The 14,765-nt window shown below is 39.6% G+C and overlaps 1 protein-coding gene across 2 annotated transcripts; it reads left to right on the top strand.

The window, feature by feature from the left end:
* Positions 1–130: 130 nt before the first annotated feature.
* On the top strand, positions 131–14,525 carry actl6a (actin-like 6A). 2 transcript variants are annotated; one of them, XM_021603291.2, is made up of 14 exons: positions 131–327; positions 910–986; positions 2,283–2,457; positions 7,011–7,111; positions 7,539–7,636; positions 7,986–8,080; positions 9,254–9,360; positions 9,920–10,009; positions 12,842–12,903; positions 13,019–13,133; positions 13,249–13,329; positions 13,478–13,573; positions 13,674–13,760; positions 13,918–14,525. In XM_021603291.2, the coding sequence occupies exons 1-14, from the start codon at positions 303–305 to the stop codon at positions 13,996–13,998; spliced, it is 1,290 nt and encodes a 429-aa protein (XP_021458966.1). In that variant the 5' UTR covers positions 131–302; the 3' UTR covers positions 13,999–14,525. The 2 variants fall into 2 exon arrangements, with proteins under 2 accessions (XP_021458966.1, XP_021458965.1); XM_021603290.2 differs by having other exon boundaries at positions 9,254–9,375.
* Positions 14,526–14,765: the final 240 nt, after the last annotated feature.

Below are 14,765 nucleotides of genomic sequence, written 5' to 3'. Positions count from 1 at the left end.
AAATTTTACACAATGCCAAACACAGTTAGGTTCACTCTATCAAATTGTATTCCCTGTCATCTGAAACAGCCCCTCTTCCTCTCATAGTAACTTAACTTTGACGTCACGTACAGAGGCGGATTTAGTGGTGCCGTTTAAACGTTTGATTGGATTGCCTGGCAACAGCTATGTGGCGCCGGTTAGGTTGATTCACGTTTATGAATTTCTTTTGTTGTGACAAAACGTTTAGCTAGCTGACGGGAAATTTTCGTAAATCGTATTATCCGCAAAGTTATATTTGTCTGTTTTTATAATTTGAGAGGATGAGTGGCGGAGTGTATGGAGGCGGTGAGTGTGATTTTGTGGTCAAAATTAAATGAATGAACTCGCCACGTTGTGCCGTAGTTAGCTACCAGTAACTAGCTAACAGTAGTAGGAGACAACTACATACAACTAGCTTGCTAGCTAGCTAACCTGTTAGTAGGTGATCTGCAGACTGGTGTTATCTTTAGCAAATAGCTAGCTTAATAGCTAGTTATCAATGACGGGCATAATCATTTATTTTCTCTCATGCACTTCTTACTTTGTGATTTACCGAACATAACTGCCAGCGTGCCTGCCAACAATGACTGAAAGATGCTACTAGCTAACTCGCTAGCTGCATGGCTAACAGCCCTTTGCAGATGAATTACACGTTAACGTTAGCTTGCTTTCTATTTTAGCTAGCTAGTTAGGCTATCTGCAAGTTCTACCAAAACAAGTTTAGATTGCATGCAGTGACTTTTTAAAACGTTCTCTAGCTGTCTTAGTAGAAATGTAACTAACGTTAGTTGCCAAGTGTGGTCAATTAAGCTAGCCTCTAGTCTTGACGTAGTAAACACATTGCTTACTGTTTTGTCATTTATTCACTTGTGCTTACTCTCTCTGCAGATGAGGTTGGAGCCCTGGTGTTTGACATAGGATCATACACAGTGAGAGCTGGCTATGCTGGAGAGGATTGTCCCAAGGTAAGTGTCCTAGTCTAGTGACCTGATTTAACTATGCATCTTCCTCTACATTTTAATTTAGAGAGTATATCAATGTCAGGAAATGAGGACTGTAACCCATGACAGTGAGCATGAATTAGGTTTAGGTAGTCAGTTTCTGTCGTACTTGCTTTTGGGCAATTCCATGGTAACAAAGTGCTGAGACTTGAAGAACAGTCCATACAAAGTTTGATAACAGAATGGTGTTACCAAACTTTGAAATGGTGTGTTACCAAAAACTTTTATGTTTTTGTAACATTTGATGTGGAAATTGTTAAAAGCAGTCCTTGTGCATTGTTTTAGGATTTAATATTGCAATAATTGTTTTTTTGTTTGCAAAATCTGAGTCTCAGAATCACTGTTCTGGAATTGCCCATTTGCCCAACTCCATTAATAGAAATAACACCTCTGTCATCAGTAGACATGAAGGTGCCACTATCTAGGGGTCTATTCATTAGTGCACACAGTAGCGAAACAGTTGGCAACGGTAAACCATAATCAACAAAAAGTTGTTTCTTATTGGGCAAGTTTAGGTTAGTCCCTCCTTGTTTTGGCCGTTTGCTTCCGTTTGGTTCCCAGTGAATACACTATATTGAACTATAGGATAGCCTAACATTACTTCTTAGTCCAAGGACCTTACATGTTCTATTAAGAAGTCTGTTGACCAATCCAAGTAACATAATTTAAAAAAAGTCCCCATCAAAATTAGTTTACGCTAGAGATATGTTTTTTTTTAATAGGCTGCGTCTCAATCCATCTGCCTGTGTCAGTCTTCTACATCTGCGGTGGAAGGCGGCCAGGCTACAGCAGTGTTTGTCAGAACATGAAACGTCCCGAAAATTGGTCTTCTCACGAAAATGTCTGTAGCGTCCAAGCGGTCTACAGCCTAATATATGACCACTATATGGAAAGATGAGAATCTCACGAACGCGTTGGTGTTCTCCGTGTTGCCTTATGACCCCCACATGTGTAATGTAATAGAACTGAGAGTCATGATCAAGGGCTAGGGCGAAGCTATAGTTGTTTCATTGTTGCTGATGCTGTTTGCCATAACAAATTACATTGTTCTGCAAACTAGCAAAAAGGTGTTCCACCTTTAGTTGGAGAAAATACAGTCATGTTTCACTGACAGTATTCTGGACAGTAGTGATAGAAACAATGGATTAAAATGCCATTCTCTCAGACCTGCCCCAAGTATTAGCCTACTTAGACAACCGAGTGCTCCTGCTCCATTCCTCTGAGTTGGCCCATGTTATATACATTTCTTTCTGCACATAGGCTGACTTCCCCACAGTGATCGGCGTGACCCTGGACAGAGAGGATGGCAGCACCCCAATGGAGACAGACGGTGGGGACAAGGGCAAGCAGGGCACCAACTACTTCATCGACACCAACCAGCTGAGGGTGGCCCGCGAGAACATGGAGGTCATGTCACCGCTCAAAAACGGCATGAGTGAGTCTCTCTTCCCCGACTTGATCGTAGGCAATGTGTAAGTTGTATAGACAGCATTCTGCTGTGATGAAATTAAAATCCTCAAAGTTGGTGGAGCAAATGCTGCTGGTCCTGTGAAGTGGCCCCTAGATAGTATGGTAGGGGGAATGCCAGGCTCAGTGATAACGTTCATCATGTATGACACTGCACAATGTTTTGGGAGAGGATCCTTATCTGGACTGCTCAGTTTGTCTGTGGTCAGTGTTTCCAGAGGCTTCCCCTGTGTATATGCTTTGCCACTATGTTGAAATGATCAGCATTCAACAGTGATTCGAGGTTTATGAAGATGATGGTCTTTGTTAGAAAAGAGAAATGATGGTTGTTCATTGGTCAGACTGAGAGCCATCATGGCGTAGGTGTTGGGTTTCTTTCTCACGAACTCTCCATGGTGCTGATTTGATGCCAGTAAATATAACAGGCTAGCCATCTCAAATGGGAAATAGGAAGTAAATGAAAACGAGGTGTTGTTTTTGTCCACCCCATTTGAAATATTTTTATGAGATTGCCATTTAGGACATTGCTTACATGGTCCTTCAAGCTGTCGATATGGAGGTAATGATGACCTGACTGACGTTAATCTGAATTCAGTACAGGGGAGTTGGACTATTTAGAGAAGTGTGACAGCAATCTTAATTGGCGCAGAGGAGCACTATGGCACCAGAGACCTCCTTAGAGTGCTGACCTGGATCATTATTCGCACACTTCGCTAAAATTAGCAAAGTTCATCAGTCTTCTTTTTTTTTCTCCAGTATCCGACCCAGCAACAGAGATGAGAGGTAGGCTAATAAAATTCAGTTGTGTGACGAGACGTATGCACTATGCATGCACACCTTAATTATTCAAAAGTACTGGGCCTTATTTGTAGCAGCAAATGACCTGTATGACTTGCCCAAAGAGATACAGTGCCTTCAGAAAGTATTCACATCCCTTGACTTATTTAACACTTTGTTGTGTTATAGCCTGAATTTAAAATTCCCCATATTGTCAAAGTGGAATTATGTTATGATAAATTTTTTTTATTAATGAAAAGCAGGAACATCTTGAGTCAATAAGTATTCAACCCCTTTGTTATGGCAAGCCTAAATAAGTTCAGGATTAGAAATGTACATTTTATATTTTAAAAAAGTCATAATAAGTTGCATGGCCTCACTCGGTGTGCAGTAATAGTATTTAACATGATTTTTGAATGACTACCACATAATTATCTGTAAGGTCCCTCAGTCAAACAGTGAATTTCAAACACCGATTCAACCACAAAGACCAGGGAGATTTTCCAATGCGTCACAAAGAAGGGCAGCTATTGTTAGAAGGGTATTTAAAAAAAAAATATATATATATATATATATATATAAATACAAATTAAAGGCAGACATTGAATACCCATTTGAGCATGGTGAAGTCATTAATTACACTTTGGATGGTGTATCAATACACCCAGTCACTACAAAGATACAGATGTCCTTCCTAACTCAGTTGCCGGAGAAAAAGGAAGCCGCATTTAGGGATTTCTCCGTGAGGCTAATGGTGACTTTAAAACAGTTATCAGTTTAATGGCTGGGATAGGAGAAAACTGAGGATGAATCAACAACATTGTAGTTACTCCACAATACTAACCTAATTGACAGTTAAAGAAGGAAGCCTGTATAGAATAAAACATATTCCAAAACATTCATCTTCTTTGCAATAAGTCACTAAAGTAATACTGCAAAAAATGTGGCAAAGCTTTTTGTCCTGAATACAAAGTGTTATGTTTGGGGCAAATCCAATACAACACATTACTAAGTACCACTCTCCATATTTTCAAGCACAATGGTGGCTGCATCATGTTATGGGTATGCTTGTAAACGTTAAGGACTGAGGAGTTTTTCAGGATAAAAAAATGAATGTAATCCTAGAGGAAAATCTGATTGTCTGCTTTCCACCAGACACTGGGAGATGAATTCAGCAGTACAATAACCTAAAACACAAGACCAAATATACACTGGAGTTGCTTACCGATGAAGAAAGTGAATGTTCCTCAGTGGCCGAGTTACCGTTTTGATTTAAATCTACTTTAAATTCTTTGGCAAAGACCTGAAAATGGTTGTTTAGCAATGATCAACAACCAAGTTGACCGAGCTTGAAGAATTTTGAAAATAATAATGGGCAAATGTTGCACAATCCAGGTGTGGAAAGCTCTTCGAGTCTTACCCAGAAAAACTCCCAAGGTGTTTCTACAAATTATTTAGTGTAAATTAAATATTTCTATATTTCTATTTTCAATAAATTAGCTAATATTTGCTAAAAACATGTTAACTTTGTCATTATTGGGTATTGAGTGTAGATGGGTGAACAAAGTGACCGATGGTGGGGTTATGGTATGGGCAGGCATAAGCTACCGACAACGAACACATTTTATCAATGGTAATTTGAATGCACAGAGATACGGTGATGAGATCCTGAGTACCATGGCCATGCTATTCATCCGCTGCCATCACCTCATGTTTCAGAATGCTTATGCACTCCCCCATGTCGCAAGGATCTGTACACAATTCCTGGATGCTGAAATTGTCCCAGTTCTTCCATGGCCTGCATACTCACCAGACATGTCACTCATTGAGCATATTTGGGATGCTCTGGATCGACGTGTACGACTGCGTGTTCCAGTTCCTGACAATATCAAGCAAACTTTGCAATATCAACTATATGCAAAGGAGATGTGTCGCACTGCATGAAAATGGTGGTCACACCAGAAACAGACTTGTTTTCTGATCCACACCCCTAACTCTTTTTTGTTTTTTGTTTTAAGGTATCTGTGACCAAAACATGCAAATCTGTATTCCCAGTTGTGGAATACATAGATTAGAGTTGAATAGATTTCTTTCAGTTGACTGTGTTCCTTATGAACTGTAACTCAGTAAAATCTTAAATTGTTGCATGTTGCGTTTTATATATTTGTACTGTGTTCGTGATAGTAAACCCAGGAATTGAAACAAATTATTTCCCCATCGTTTCGTTCTGAACATAACTATTTTTTGTGTTGTTGTTCTGACCAGAAAAATAAAGTTCTGAACCGGTTCGTATCAAAAAAAGTATTGGTTTATAGTCATTCCTTTTTTTTCATACAATTATTATAATTTGTATAATTTTTGTTGTACTTTTAACCCCTTTTCTCCCAAATTCTGAGATATCCAAAATCACAAAAGTGATAAACTAATTGTGCACCGCCTCATGGGTCTCACAGTCACGGCCGGCTGTGACACAGCCTGGGATCAAACCCGGGTCTGTAGTAACGCCTCAAGCACTACGATGCAGTGCCTTAGACCGCTGCGCCTCTCGGGAGGCCCATATCGCTCCTCTGTTAGTTTTTAAAACTCAATCTTTTTTTTTGTTCATTTAGCTCGACATTAAATTACTTCACCAATCAGTGCAGATAGAGCAGCTTGTTATAGAGCAGGTAAACTATTTAATCTTTATAGGAAAGCCGTGAAGGGCAAATTGTCTTCTGCCATAAAAGCATGGTTTAATCATAATGAAAAACAAACGTACACACTGTGCACTGTGCTGCCAGTCACCATGGACAGACAAGTCTTTGAACTTCAGAGACTTGTCTTAACGTTGGACCAGAGCAAACTTTAGCTAGTTAGCTTGTGTGTGCAGAGCAGCACTAGAATTAAAAACACTTCTTACCTTTTTGTGGTTAATTAATCCAATGTGAAACGTGATAGCCCAACTAAAGTTATCATTAAAAGTTTATCCATTCTTCTACATCATCAGTAGGCTACTGCAACCTAGGCTTTGGAGGAAGAGGGGCAGGTACCCTACACCCACCGGCAAAGATTTCCAGCTGGCAGGCAGACACTGGAATATGTTTCTAAGTGACCGAGTAAGGACTTTTTCACAACGTTTTGTTGTGATTTTTGTGGGACTGGAATAAAATGCCCGGAACAAAAAAAAAGTTCACTTTCGTTCTGATTCTGTTGCTTGAATAATTTAGTTGTTTTCAGTTCTGTTCCCTGAACCAGTTCCAACGCCTGACTAAACCTGGCATCGTAGTCAAAATTCTGCTATCGTGACAACTCTTAACTGTGCAAGTAACGCACTAATTAGCAAGGAATATCAACAAATGTGCACACATGCTTTGATCTCAAAAGCGCACAACTGGGGATGATTGAAAGCCCTCTCCTGCCTGTCAATGCAATACAATCCTACTTGATGTGCTCTGCAGAAATTGGGAAAACAGCAATACATTGCATCCATAGAACAATGATCAAATTCTGATTGGAGTAATTGTTTGATATTGCGATTTGTGTGTTGTTTTTTTCATGTCCATTCAGACAACTCAAATATATATTCTTATTGTCCGACTATTTTTTTGTGTTAATGTCGAGCCCGGTCTATTATTATTTTTTATACAAGGAAAACTATCTTGGCCCACCCTGTTGTCTATAGATTTTCTTGTGCCAATTTTTCACTGGTTACCAGTGACATCCTCTTACTCATTCATTTGCATTTTTGTTTTCTTATCTGTGAAGTCGAGGACTGGGACAGCTTCCAGGCCATCCTAGACCACACCTACAAGATGCACTTCAAGTCGGAACCCAGCATGCATCCTGTACTCATGTCAGAAGCCTCGGTGAGTATGCCTTACCTTCAGTTTGGAATGAGCCTCATGTCATTTTTTTCACACCCCCCCGTAATAGTGCTTTGGTTTTGTGATAACCTCATTCAGTATGGAATGAGCCCCATGTAAGTTGAAATGACAGTGAACACCAACTGCCACTCGTGCCATCAATGTCCAAAGGGGCTCACCTGATTTTGAATCACAACAAACCACTATGGAATTACTATACTGTGATATAGTACTGTGATATATGGTATTAAGTATATATGGTGTCCTGCTGGTTTAGGCACCAAATTAAGAAAACACTCTGAAACAGAAGGTACTATCTATATTTGTTCAGTAAGAAACCCTAGTTCACGTTTTCAGTTGAAAAACGTTTTGCTATGGTGCCCTAATGAACACAGCACTGTTTTCCCTTCTTTCTCTCATCTCTGTGCAGTGGAACACACGAGCCAAGCGGGAGAAGCTAACCGAGCTAATGTTTGAGCATTACAACATTCCCGCCTTCTTCCTGTGTAAAACGGCAGTGCTGTCTTCGTATCCTTAAGCCATCCAGGCTTGCAGAGTAGATTGACATGAAATGGGGGTGTTGTTGGAAGGTTGAAGTGGTGGATTGGTGGTGTTACTGTAATAAAACACTAGTCAAATTCGATTAATCTGCTGTGTAATAATGACCCCCAACATCTCCTTAACAGTTTTGTTTTTCTATTCCTTTTATTTAACCTTTATTTATCCAGGTTTGTCTCATTGAGAACTTCTCTCATCCAAAGTAGATTTGTATTTTGCCATTAGCTATTGCTCATGTGACTTTGACACAAGGGTTTGGGCTAAAATACATTTTGATCTCTGTGGAAATGTGCCTTTTCCTTAACTCTGAGTGCCTGAGCTTTGCCAATGGACGATCCACAGGGTTGGTGTTAGACAGCGGAGCCACACACACAACAGCCATTCCAGTGCATGACGGTTACGTGCTTCAGCAAGGTAAATTGTCACTTCTTCGACCACCCTCTCTTCCTATTTTGGTTTGTGGTTTTTACTTTTCATGGGCCATGTCCACACATTTGTCTAATAAAGGAATGATAAACTCTTACCCTTATGAGTTAGTTGCAATAACAATCTTTTTGGACACACTTGACCAGAAATGTCATCCATCCACATTGAAGCCATTGTGTCTCATGATGTGGGTATAAATGAATTAATATAGATACAGATTTGGTTTTGAATACCAAGCTTGTGGAAACCCCAAAAATCTATTAACTGGGTAACACTTCTGTCCCTCCCTACAACAAATTGAACCCCCATAGAAAGTATGGTAGCAGTAAGATTAAGTAAAGAGACGCAGGAAAGAGGTTTGACATTGTATCCACCTCCAAATCATCCCCTTACAGTAAAGATATATATATATTTTTTTTTTATTAGGTTATAGCAACCATCTTGGCAAAGAATCAAGGGCTAGGCTTTCTGCAGTGAGGCCATTTGAGTCAGAGCTGCATTGAAATTCAAGACTGAGGAGAATGGCACAAGGAGTCCAGGCTGGCATATTAATTAGGGGATTGTGTTACCCAGAAATCAATGAAGCCTTTTTAGTTGATATAATATGAGGGAATGTTCATTCGGAAAAGGAGTATTAGGTTAGGGTCGTTAGAGGACAAACATGAGGACACGATGCCTCCGTTCACAATGGTGCTAAGTCATTCAGTTTTCTTGGCCTGTGTATATGTCATAGATGTTATAAGCCATCCTAGCTGGTGTATACACTGAGTGTACAATGACTCCAATGCTTCCCACAGTTGTAAAGTTCTCTGGGTGTCCTTTGGGTGGTGGACCGTTCTTGATACACACACACAGGATAATGTTGAGCGTGAAAACCCCAGCAAAAAGCATACATTCACTTAAATCAGTGTAGATTAAGAGGTGACCGCCAATATAGGATCATAGTTTTCACTTGGCCAGTCTGTCATGGATAGAGCAGGTGTTCATAATGTTTTGTGCACTGAGTGTATGTTCCAATGATAGGAAAATAAAATGATAGATGATACAGCATTTATTTTGTCTAAATATGTGTTTTGGACATGACGACAAACGAAAATGATGCTGTCTTCAATATCCTTTCCCCAAAACAATCAGTGACACCTTTTTGATATTTTGTTTCAGGCATTGTCAAGTCTCCCCTTGCTGGGGATTTTATGAGCATGCAATGTAGAGAGCTATTTCAAGAGTTAAATGTTGAAATAGTCCCTCCTTACATGATTGCCTCAAAGGTGAGACCTGCTAAAGTAAGTCAAAACTACTCATTTCAGAGATTCCACATCTCACTTTTTTTTGGTGCTATTCCTCAAGTTACGGTGGTGGGGTGGTGTAAGTACTTAGATATTTAAAAAATATCTTTACATATTCATGTTGTCTCATGGATTTCCCTTCATCCGCTCGACGTTTCATTAGTCACTTGGGTCTGTTTGGGTATCTGCATGATTAGGAACCCGACTTCACAGGAATCCCATTCATCCTTCATATTTTGATTTCTCATACCACAAAATGTGACAGTCTTCATTCTCCTGTGATTGTCTTCACCCGTCACACTCTGAGATGCGATTTCTCTGAATCTATCAGGAATTCCTGATATTCCTGACATCAAGACTTGGTAGCCTTTTATCCCTGGCTCTGTATTATTACACTCTCTTACGCCTGGTCCCAGATCTGTTTGTGCTGTCTCGCCAATTCCTATGGTCATTTCCATAAACAGCACAAACAGATCTGGGACCAGGGTACTTCTCTTTCATTGAGATGGCACACTGCTAATCTTAGCGTTTCTCATTGTAGGATGCAGTACGTGAAGGAGCCCCAGCAAGCTGGAAGAAGAAGGAGAAACTACCCCAAGTCACCCGTTCCTGGCACAACTACATGTGTAATGTAAGTAGTTATGTGTGCTATCATAAACAGAAAGTCATAAACAGTCCTAGGTGTCACCGAATCATATGGATCATAGACGTGATATAAACCTGTCTTCATCATTTACATTTTCTTTAGTGAATTTTCATTACTGCTACAGGGCTCGTGAGTTAACACTTGTCCTCTTGTTGGAGAAGAATATAGATTTACTTTGTCTGTATGGACAAGAAGGGGTGGGGGAAATCACAGTAGGCCTATCAAACAATTACTCCAATCAGAACTGGATCAGAGGCCAACATTGGAATAATATTCAAATCACATTTTCATGTACATAAACAATAAAACCTAGCTACATGTCAAAGTGTAGGGGATTTATTATTACAGTGCCTTTGGAAAATATTCTCAACCCTTTGACTTTTTCCAAAATGTTTTGTTACAATGTAGGATTAAAATGGATTTAAAAGGCAAAAAAATAAAATACCAATGAAAAAACGCTTACATAAGTATTCAACCCCCTGAGTCAACGTGTTAAAATCACCTTTGGCAGCGATTACAGCTGTGAGTCTTTCTGGGTAAGTCTCAAAGAACTTTGAACACCTGGATTGTACAATATTTACACATTATTCTTAAAAAAAAAATGTTTCAAGCTCTGTCATGTTGGTTGTTGATCATTGCTAGACAGCCATTTTCAATTCTTGTCATAGATTTTCACGCTGATTTAGGTCAAAACTGTAACTAGGCCACTCAGGAACACTCAATGTCGTCTTTGGTAAGCAACCCCAGTGTATATTTGGCTCTGTGATTAAGTTTATTTTGTTAGCTAATCCAAGTGTATCATTTTAAAAGGCTAATTGATCATTAGAAAACCCTTTTGCAGTTATATTAGCACAGCTGAAAACTGTTGTTCTGATTAAAGAAGCAAAAAAATGGCCTTTAGAGTAGTTGAGTATCTGGAGCATAAGCGTTTGTTGGTTCGATCACAGGCTCAAAATGGCCAGAAACAAAGAACTTTCTTCTGAAACTCGTCAGTCTTATTCTTGTTCTGAGACATGAAGGCTATTCCATGTGAGAAATTGCCAAGAAACTGAAAATCTCGTACAGGCCACTCCAGGATGCTGGCCTTCTAGGCAGAGTTGCAAAGAAAAATGCATATCTCAGACTGGCCAATAAAAGAAAAGATGGGCAAAAGAACAGACACTGGACAGAGGGACTCTGCCTAGAAGGCCAGCATCCCGGAGGCGACTCTTCACTATTGACGTTGAGACTGGTATTTTGCGGGTACTATTTAATGAAGCTACCAGTTGAGGACTCGTGAGGCGTCTGTTTCTCAAACTAGACACTAATGTACAGGTGGACCTCTTGCTCAGTGCACCGGGGCCTCCCACCCCCTTTCTATTCTGGTTAGAGCCAGATTGCGCTGTTCTGTAATGGGAGTAGTACACAGTGTTGTACGAGATCTTCAGTTTCTTGGCAATTTCTGGCATGGAATAGCCTTCATTTCTCAAAACAAGAATAGACTGACGAGTTTCAGAAGAAAGTTATTAGTTTCTGGCCATTTTGACCCAGCTACAATAGTCATTTACAACATCAATTTGATGTTATTTTAATGGGCAAAAAATGTGCTTTCCTTTCAAAAACAAGGATATTTCTATGTGACCCCAAACTTTTGAACGGTAGTGTATATATTTTTCTATTACCCATCTACCAACCAATAGGTGCCCTTTGCAAGGCATTACAAAACCTCCCTGGTCTTTGTGGTTGAATCTGTGTTTGAAATGCACTGCTCTACTGGGGGACCCTACAGATAATTGTATGTGTGGGTTACAAAGATGAGGTAGTCATTCAAAAATCATGTTTAACACTATTGTACAGAGTACATCCTTGCCACTTATTATCTTACTTCTTAAGCAAAAAAAATGTACTACTGAACTTATTTAGGCTTGCCATAAGAGGTTGAATAGTTATTGACTCAAGACATTTCAGCTTTTCAATTTTGTATTAATTTTCTAAAGTAAATAATCTAAAACATAATGTCAAAGTGGAATTATGTTATTGTGTTTAGGTCAGTGACATAAAATCTCAATTGAATCCTTTTTAAATTCATGCTGTAACACAACAAAATGTGGAATAAGTCACAGGGGTGTGAATACTTTCTGAAGGCCCTGTAAGTGCGTATGGCCTACAGGCTCATGTCTAAACTGATGCCGACACGAGCGAGGCGCCAGAAAATGTAGCCAAACTTTAATGAGACTTTCTAATTACATAAATATACGCTCAATGCCAGTCATTTTTTGACAAACATAATGAAGGATAATTAACATTAACATCTAAAGGCTTGTTTCTGTCGATGTACTCGAGGCACGGTTCATTTAGATAAAATAGTGCCTGTTTGCACATCACCCACCTTGAGTCTGTGCGTAGGTGGTCAGCATTTGGAAACTATTTAACCATAAATGTTATTGTTTAAAACCTGAACGTTTTATGTCATTTTATAAATCGTGTCTCACCTTGTTTTAAAGTAACCTAGCCTAACCAAAAATACGACCATGAAAATTATTTAAAACACTTTGTCATTGAAACCATCATTTCTCTTATGTTCTATTCATTTGCAAATCAACTCTATTCATTTTCAAATCAACAATCAGTCAAAGGCCATAATCCGAGTCATATTGCCCATGCTCTTTGATGCATCTTTAGATCGCCCCTCTTAATTTATAACGGATCTTTTTTGGGGGGGTGGGATAAGTGAATTGAGCTTTTGGACAAGTAAAAAAATCTGTCCTACAAGTGGCTAAAAAAGTTAATGTCAAGCCCTGCTGCTTGAGTATTTGATGTTTTTTGCCCTGTCTCCAGACTGTGATCCAGGACTTCCAGGCCTCCGTGCTGCAGGTCTCAGACTCGCCGTACGATGAACAGTGAGTCCACCATAATCTACTTCATTCAAACATTTCACAATAACCACCGCAGAATAGTTCCGTCCCTTAAAGGGTTATTTCTCATTGTTTTGAAATGTATTCCTCTCTCCCACAGAGTTGCAGCCCAGATGCCCACAGTTCACTACGAGCTGCCCAATGGATACAACTGTGACTTTGGGGCAGAGAGGCTGAAGATTCCAGAGGGCCTTTTCGACCCTTCCAATGCTAAGGTAAGAATCGCTGATTGTCAAAAAGCCTTAATCATCCTATGTGACCGGACCTGTCTGAAATGTGGTGTTCAGAATGTTCAGTGTTCTAACCGTCTGTTCCGGTTCTCCTCCACAGGGTCTGTCTGGCAACACCATGTTGGGAGTCGGCCACGTGGTGACCACCAGTGTGGGAATGTGTGACATTGATATTCGGCCGGTAGGTGCCTACATTCAAGACCTATGTATTTTGAGAGTGACACTTGGTATGTTTATGTTATTCAGAATGACATGTTGAGGCCAGTTGACCTTTTTCCCCCACTTGAATGAAGAGGTTCTACAGAACTTACTTTTGATCTTTGTCCCAGGGTCTTTATGGTAGTGTGGTGGTCACCGGCGGCAACACACTCATCTCTGGCTTCACGGACCGTCTCACCAGAGAACTCTCTCAGAAGACCCCCCCTGTGAGTGCTACACTAAACTATTTCTCAATTACTTACTTCATCCATTTGTGGTACTCTTAAGGTTAGTAATCATGGTGCCCGTCTTCTCTCCTCTGTTCAGAGCATGAGGCTGAAGTTGATAGCCAACAACACAACGGTGGAGCGCAGGTTCAGTGCCTGGATAGGAGGCTCAATCCTGGCATCACTAGTGAGTTCACTTCCATATACTTTTACTGTATTGCAACGCTTCTGGTCACTAGCTCACTATGATTTGTGTGTTTGCCTGATTTAAAAAAATATATATATATATATTATAACATTATATTACTTTGACCTAATAAGTGTCATGTTTTCTTTTACCCTAGGGAACTTTCCAGCAAATGTGGATCTCGAAACAAGAGTACGAGGAGGGCGGTAAGCAGTGTGTGGACAGAAAGTGCCCTTGATTGACCGCCAACGATGTTCTGCTGCCTCCAGAACTCCCAACAACGTGTCTAGTTTAACATTTTAATGTGGACTCCGGAACACCCAAGGACGGTTGCTGTTTTTGACGATAAAAAAAAAAAAAAAAAAACGGATAAGTCTTGTCTTTTTTATAATTTTATGTAGAAAACATTGACTATAACAAACCGTGTCACATTGCTAGGCAGGGGGAGGCTAAGTTCCTTTTTGATTCCACATAATTTTCAGTATATTTAATAAGAGGACTGATATTTTGATATCAATCCTCTTGACAGGTATGAAACACTTGGGCAGTGTTAGTGGATATGCATTATCTAATGTGGTGTCAGGTGAATGTCATTTGTCTTTAAACCTTTCCATTTTGGGGTAGTGAATTAGCTTCTCTAATGATGCCATGATGCTGGACAAGACAATTATTCCCTGCAAATGAAATGTGTATTTAATTTCACTCATGTTTATATTTGATTGGCTATTTGCTGTCTTGAAAATAAAAGGAATATTTGTTAAGTGATTTTCTTGAATTCTGTTTTGACACTTGCAACTAATTTGACGCACTTGTGTACATTCACTTTATTTACATTTTTCAGCAGAACAGATGCATAATTTTACAACTTCTCATCTGCTTAAATTATTTCACAGGTTGTGGTTAGTCACCACACAATCCCCAACTAAAATGCAAATGAATGGCAACAAAAAATAATGCGATGTCATTTAATGAGGAAAATAATTTGATTTGAAGCCGCTTTGGAGC

The sequence above is a fragment of the Oncorhynchus mykiss genome, chromosome 5, assembly GCF_013265735.2.
Source record: "Oncorhynchus mykiss isolate Arlee chromosome 5, USDA_OmykA_1.1, whole genome shotgun sequence".
Lineage (NCBI taxonomy): Eukaryota > Metazoa > Chordata > Actinopteri > Salmoniformes > Salmonidae > Oncorhynchus > Oncorhynchus mykiss.
Note: the sequence above shows the minus strand (reverse complement) of the source record. Positions and strands in the feature narration are given on the sequence as shown.